Source organism: Aspergillus bombycis (assembly GCF_001792695.1).
Source record: "Aspergillus bombycis strain NRRL26010 chromosome Unknown contig00145, whole genome shotgun sequence".
Lineage (NCBI taxonomy): Eukaryota > Fungi > Ascomycota > Eurotiomycetes > Eurotiales > Aspergillaceae > Aspergillus > Aspergillus bombycis.
This window is the reverse complement of record NW_019170147.1, coordinates 68,106-75,599: the sequence shown is the minus strand read 5'-3', so window position 1 is coordinate 75,599 and position 7,494 is coordinate 68,106. Positions and strand designations below refer to the sequence as shown.

General features: G+C 51.0%; 2 protein-coding genes across 2 annotated transcripts; one reads left to right on the top strand and one right to left on the bottom strand.

Annotated features, from left to right (window-relative positions):
• Nucleotides 1–1,016: 1,016 nt before the first annotated feature.
• Nucleotides 1,017–2,897, top strand: ABOM_010890 (uncharacterized protein; the record flags this gene model as incomplete). The annotated part of the gene is made up of 1 exon (XM_022538018.1): nt 1,017–2,897. One exon carries the CDS (start codon nt 1,017–1,019, stop codon nt 2,895–2,897), a length of 1,881 nt encoding a protein of 626 aa, XP_022384136.1.
• A 2,052-nt stretch (nt 2,898–4,949) lies between these two features.
• Nucleotides 4,950–6,627, bottom strand: ABOM_010889 (histidine phosphatase family protein; the record flags this gene model as incomplete). The annotated part of the gene is made up of 3 exons (XM_022538017.1): nt 4,950–5,793; nt 5,841–5,970; nt 6,018–6,627. 3 exons carry the CDS (start codon nt 6,625–6,627, stop codon nt 4,950–4,952), a joined length of 1,584 nt encoding a protein of 527 aa, XP_022384121.1.
• Between the last annotated feature and the right edge of the window lie 867 nt (nt 6,628–7,494).

The window sequence follows — 7,494 nt, the reverse complement described above, 5'->3', positions numbered from 1 at the left end:
GCTGTCTACAGAATCACCATGTTTCGCAGGTTTCTTGGAGACAGCCGTCTATTTAGGGAGTGCGTTGGTGGGACTGCATCTTTCATCTTGCTATTATGGCTGTGATAAAGTTGGAAAAAGGGGATCCCTGTAAGACATCTTGCCGGCCAAGATGAGGAAAGCCTTGGAATATAGATCTCATCTTAAGCCTGGCATGCTAGTGGTATATCCTCCTTGCATGGCTCGCCTTTGACACGCTAGCCGCCGATCCCGCACTATCGGCATTTTTTGTTGTTGTGGAGCGGGCAATATTATGTGTATATAGAATCTTGCCACAAAGAAGGCGAGAGAGGGGAATGCAACATAATAATCTATTCATTTAGAGCGTTGTAGGAAGTACCTACAGAAGATATACGGAGTACGCAAGATTCCAACGGGTCGAGAAGGTGAACCTTCTCCGTTGCCATCTGCCGATGTTGATCGGGATGGGCCGGTGCATCAGCATGCATAAGGGTGGACTGACGCCGAAAGGGAGATCTGTAAACATTCGAATCCAGATCGATCTAGCATTCCAATGCCCTTGTGCACCTGAGGAATTCCCCAGAATGTTTCACCTTATTTTGCCCTCTTATCAATTTGACAAGTTCCTGGGGGAGTATTGTGATGCCTGGGAATGTAGTCCAGAGTAACGGAGAGTCGACTTTGCGGTGAAAAACAGCACTAAGCCTGATTTGGCGACATGTTTAGGTTAGTGTCGTTAGATTTGGTTTAGTTCGGCATCACTTCGAACATCTGAACCGTTGCGGTGTTGGCACAACAAAAATCACCTCCAAACTCACCACTCCTGCCTCCCCCCATTCCCCGATCCTCCGATGTTTATGCTCTCCTCTCACTAATAAGACCCCTCCGTCTGCCCTGTTAGTGACCCAGCCAGCTCATTCCCCTGCTTCTGGCTGGTGCCACCATGCTTGCAGATCGTCGTCGAGTGCCGCAATGTCATGAGTCGCCCTCCTTTCCGCCCCTCAAGTCCCGCAACTATGACCTCCGATAAACAAACCACCAACGGCCCCGTTGCCAAACCCTTCACCCCCTCACTCAGTGCGGCTTTCAACCGATCCACTAAATCCCCTCTGACCCCAAAACTTGCCAATCCCGGGGGGTATCGTACTCCCCGACGATTGACCCCCTCCGAACACCCGGCGGCCTCCAACTCCAAGCCGGATCCCGAGTCGGTGTACCTCAGTGCCAACGTTACCCCTCGATCCGGTACTCGCACGAGTAGACGCGATGGACCGACTTCTACCCCGAACACGCCCTCGACGGGGCACTACTCGCCTTCTTACATATCAGCCAGTGGCTCGACTGTGGGAAAGCGTACGGACCGGAGTCCTGTACGGACGGGGGGAAAGCTTGAGCCTGCGAGAACCACCAGGGCCAAAACCTTGACAACGGAACCTCAACGTTCACGACCGAATTCTGTCTGTGGGGCGCCCTCCAATTCACCCAGATTTTTCCACGCTTCCGATGCGCGATCGAATCCAGATGTTGATAACCGACCAAAGCCAGCGGTGAAACCATCCCACCCCACTTTTGTATATGCCAACGGAGAACAAGAGGGCCCGTCGGAAGAGCCGAACACAGCGTCAGTGTACAAACGACGCTCGACCGGGTTCACTCGCTCTGTGGTTGGCTCTAAACCCCCGTCGGCGTCCCCGCGATTGGCGTCCCCCAGGCTAAATGCCTCCTCTCCCCGACTGTCGGACGGTGTTGGTTCTCAGGCCGGCTCGCAAATTGGCTCGCAGGTCGGCTCGCAGATCGGCTCACAGATCGGCTCACAACTCGGCCCACAGCCTGGGCCACAATTTGGCTCTCAAGCTGGCACTCGATTTGACTTTGCTCCTCAGATAGTCTCGCACATGCCGAGCCCACCCATGAGTCATTTCTCTCCGAAACCAACTACGTCGGCTCCGAGACACATGAAATCCTCCAGTGTCGACTCGGGACATGGTACTACCTCTCCAAGAGAACCATTGCGGCCAAGTCCTATCATAATATCCCCGTCCGACACCAAAATCGACGCTAGCACTGTTGCTTCCGAACCAATACCGGGTCTCCGACCCCGGGTTTTCAGCAGTGGATCCGCGGCCTCTGTAGAGACCCATGATTCTTCGCTACACAGTCCGGCCAAGTCTGAATCAGGGCAAGCCAAAGACGATGTGGCTATTAGTGCCCGTACGGAGCGCAAGATCCTGGATCTCGAAATCAGTAACTCGTCACTCCTCGCAATCAATCGTACGCTCGAGCGCGAAATGCGGAAGCAAAATGCGGAGCTGCGAAGATATCGGCGCCTCAGCCGTGCGGGTCGCTTGTCCGTGGCACCATCCAGCCGTTCCGTTTCCGGGGCTTCTATGGGTATCATGGTCGAAGCGGACGAAAGTGATGAACATGAACACTCTTCGGTTCAGTCACCCGAGGAACTGTCTGAGTTAAGCGACGAGGATTCTGTGATGGATGAGGGCGTTATTAGCCCTGATTCCTTGGCTGAACATGATGCGCGACATCGCGCCCAGGATGAGAAGAAGTTTTTCATCGACCTTGCTAGACACCAAGAGCTTCTGGCGGACAGCCAGAAAATGAACCAGAGTCTTAAACGCTGCCTCGGTTGGACGGAGGAGCTAATAAAGGAAGCCAAGAAAGCCCTTGAGTATTCCGTGCATGTAAATGACATCCAACTCGGAGGACGAGTCCTTGCACCAGAGGAAATAGCCGACCTCCGGGAAAGTGGCCGAGGTCTATTGAGGGCGAGCGATCCCCAGGACCTCTCTTACCTACCGGAATTACCAGACTCGGAGCCAGACTCGGAGGCTGATGAGGCCACGGAGGCTGCCGCAGAGACAAACCTAGACGGGGCACTGTAAACTTGCCACCAACACCACAACAATCTTGTATTTCTTTTTCATTTGTTCACCATACTCGGCGGCACATCTACATGATATGGCCGTCTCCCCATTCCACTCAGCAACTGTTTTGCATCGTGGCCAATGCTGGCATTGTCCGAGCGGGATACCCATCGTTCTCTCTCCCGTCGTTTTCTTCTTTTCAATCTGATTTCCTCTGATCTCTGTAAGCGATAGATGGCCGGCTTCCCTCTTGGTAACCGTTGCTAGATACCCATACGCATAATGAGTTTGACATGTTCGAGTATATGGATTATGAAGGCACGATAAACAGACTTATTCTCAAGATATAGATAAATGACATTAATTCAACGATGATCTAGCCATAGGCATACAGAACTGGCCGTGTCCCGAGCGTAACCCTAGTTCCATTACAGTAGACAAGCAAACTCAGTATACAAAACAAGACGAGCGCCATTAATAAACTCGCGATTGTAAAAACCCACAAGACGGGGAGGAAAAACCAACCGCAAGAAAAAGGCAACTCAACACTAACAAGACATCCCAAAGATCCATCCCAAGGCAGAACCAAATACCAACAAATCCCATCACAAAAGACAAATATCCATAACCCAGAGAAGAATACATCCCTACTCCCTATCCCCAAGATAAACTAAACAGTCCCTCGCCCTCTCTTCCCTATCCTCACCCCCAAGAGAAGAAGAAGAAGAAGAAGAAGAAGAAGAAGAAAAAGAAAAGAACGAGCCATCGATATCCAACCACTCACGACCAAAATCTACATCAAGATCAACCTCCACCTCCACCTCCTCCCAATCCAACCCCAAATCCCACCACCCAGCCATTCCAACCTCCCTCACAGCGCCCCTCCAAGCCCTAACAGGACCTCCCTCGCGGCCTCCAGCCAAACAACAGGCACCCAAACCAGCCGCACAACGCCAGAAAGATACCCAACATTCAGCCCGAACCCACGGATGCAGATCCCATGGTGTCGGAATACCCGATCGATGCGCCAGAGCGTCCGATACTCGACCTTTTTGCCCCCCCCAATTTTGACGGGGGGATACGCGGTCCAGAGCTTCGTCCAGAGCGTATCCCGAGTTTGAGCTTGAATATCTGGAGTAAGAAGCCTTGTCACGAAGGTAAAGTGAGTCCATGGCGTCAGATCAATCATAAGCTCATTGTCTGTAAAAAATAAGGCTCCTAATCACTAGGTTTTCGTCGAGAACGAGAGGCACGCTGTGTCCCCTGCACTCGGGGAATGGAGATACACGTGTGTTGCCGAGTGTAGTCATGGTGAGGGCAGTCAGGGTGATGGTTGGGCAGTTGGGGGTGAGAACTCCGTCTTCGTTTTCAGTGTCGTAGTCAAGCTCCCGTGGTGTCTATGGAGTATTAAGAGCGCAGCTCGGGGTGGTGGTACCCGAGGCGCTGGTGTGTTCGTCTTCGAAGGAGACGAGGTTGTCATTTGGGGGTGTATAGAAGGATGTTATGGATTCTGTTGTGATGTTGGACATGGAGAAGAAGCTTTCCATATCGTCTATGGTGTTGAGGATGGGATGTGTGTTTGAGGCCCTGTTGTCTGTGTCCATGTTCACCCTTGCGTAGGAGTATGTGGTGGTATTGATATAGCGTGTTCCGGTGATCTTTTGAATTTATTGTTTAATAACTGTAGTAATGAAGGCACTTGTTGTAGTGCTAGGTGAGAGGGATGAAGAAGGTGAGTCTATAAGGGCGTGAGGTAGCAACAAACGAGTCTATTGATGACGTATCATATAGCTACACCGTTATGATGCACATTCCACTGCGTTTAGGAGTGGATGAGGTCTTTGTGACGACTATGAGATTATGATAGTTATAGAACGCTGGGCTACAATGTTCTCTTCTTCTTATCCGACTTTGCAAGACCTTGTGATTAGCTCATTGACTATCACGAAGACAGTGCTATTTATGGCGATATCATCGTACATGTATACAGATTGCGATGTACACGAGTGGTATAACTCACTAACATTAGATGGCCACTCATGTAGAATGCACATCAGCAGGGCCCACAGCTCACTCAGGGCGTCCATCGCCAACCTGGTGACCAGCCGTGTAGTTCCCAAAACAAGCATATTGGTACTCGGCCTTTTCCTTCAGCTTGGAAACACCTTTCAGGAAGTCCTCAACGCCACAGAAGCCATTGATAGAGCTCTCACATCCATCTAGGCCTTCTTGTGAGACAGGAGAACCGTTCAGCACGAACCGAATAAGATCTGTGGTGCCGGACGTCGAGGAAAGATCCGGGTTCTTGTAAAGCGCACCGTCCAGTTGATGGAAGTTAGTCCTTTCCGGACAAGTCCAGATCTCGGAAATCAGATGTGCTCCGAAAGGTGTAACCTCGTTGAGCTTGAAGTTACGGGGGACAGCGTGAGCCACATCGTCAGGCAAGCCCTTTGATCCATAGTTGAAGTACTTAATCCCCAGAGCGGCCAGAACTCCGACAATCACATCATCATGGGACATGTCCATATACAATGGCTGGTTGAGAGGGAATGTGGCTGGTTCGGAGTCGATAGTAGTGTTGATACTGGTATCGCTGGTCTCGATCCGCTTGCCCTCTAATCTGGCTGCCAGCTCCAGAACGTATCCGATGCCTTGAGCACGGCCAGTTGGAGCGCCAAATCCATAGTTACCATAGAACTGAAGGTCAACGAAGTACTCAAAATCGCGCCATTCCTGCTCCGTGAATAACGAGCAGAACGACGAGCTGCCTAGCGCCGCGGTTTCGTACGGGCAGAGACTAAACATACCCACCACATCGTAGGCCGTGAGGTTGAAATCGGAAGGAAGGAAATGCGACAGCCTCTTCAGTGCGTCTTTGGTAAGATTTGGGATGAATCTTTCTCCCGAATCATCGCTGAAACGGTCAGCAGATATTATAATATGCACGAGGCCAGGGCTTACCCTTCTTCCAAGTCTCCGGGACAAGAGCCGTCGGACGCCAGAGTGTTGTTGAACCCGGTACCCTCGTGCGTTATAACCAGGTCATACTCAGAATAGGAGCTATTAGCACCGGTATTTCCAAAGAAACCGCCTAACAAGTTAGCATGGCACAATGACACTAATGAATGGCGAACGTACTCAACCACCAGCGGGCGCTCTCCAGGATTCTGGCCTGGTCTGTCGTCCTAAAGATTGGTTTAGGCCGCTCGGTCCCATTGGGATAGACGTTCAAAGAAGAATCGTAAGAAGCGACGCCGACAGGGGCCCGATAAAGTGTTCGTCCATACTTAGACCAGATATTTGCACCGGACGTCGCCTCCGTCGCAGCACCAGAGACGAGCAAAAGGTCCTCTCCGAGCACATACTCCCACTCATTCAAGAATGATAAAGCTCCTTTGGCGACCGTGGTGTTGTCATGGCGCTTGGTGTAATTCTTGAGCTTCTGGGCAAAATCTTCTACTACACCACCGTCTAGTTTCCACGACGTAGGATAGCGCTGTGCGTGTCTATGGAGGACATGGACTTGGGAGAGCTCACAGCCCCTTGGGACACCGTTCGGCACCTCGAACCCAGGCTGGTCCTTGTAAGGGCTAAGGTTGCCCCAGCTGGAGGATATGTCAAATCCAGACGGGTAGGTAGTCCCAGTCGGACCAGATGCTGCGGCCGATGAGCTTGAGGTAGGTGCTGCATCTCCTACTACTGCCTGGAAGGCGAGTAGGGCTGCGGTTGATTGCAATATCTGCTGCATCTGTGGCTAAATGTGAACTTCTTGGAACGGTTGGTGGTCGGGAGTCGGGACGCGAAATTGGCGGGTGGTGGTACGTCTTAAATAGTATAAGCTTCCTGGTAATCACCGGTGAAGGTAGGCAGATAAGAAATTGGGCTAACTCAACCAACCGTCAACCCATAAATATTTGTTTCTGGGTTGTAAGAGATCTACGCGGCGCCTTCCGTTCCGAGGATTCCCCAAGGTATCATCGTGCCTGCGGATCGGTGCAACCCGCCAGTGAGGGGGGCATGATTTTGGGCTAAGGATGCTTAGTGGGATTAGCCTGCTATTAGTGGGTAATGTATAGCGTGATCCATTGGGTGGTTTATCAGGTAGTGAAGATATGGGAAGGAATCATAGGCAGTTGGTTATAGTGCTTTGTTTCCCGGTGTGACTGAGCCGAAGGTCCGAAAGGGGTATGTGCTCACGCGATCATCGATTCCCCCCTCCTGTTGTACCTCCTTTTCTATAGCAGTGACACATTTCTTGCGGGGTTACACGTTCGATCTTCGACTATCAGATCTAGCCGAAAAATGGGGAAGCAGTATTGGCGTCGGTCTCCATCATAACCCCGTAATGATAACCTAAACCATGAGGGCTCGAAAGAATTGAGAGCCAACCCGACCCAAGAATGCGTGCTAGGCTGCCTACCATATGCCAATGCCCAGAATACAGTGAGAACTTATTGTTATTCTTTCGAATAATGGGTAAATTTTGATCTAGATATAGTGAATAACTGACTACTAGAAAATGGCTCGACTAGGTTCAAGTTATTCCTGTCGATCCGCCAAAATATATCTTATTGCTCACGTATGTACTCTGGTCTAGTAACTATACCAGCATCGC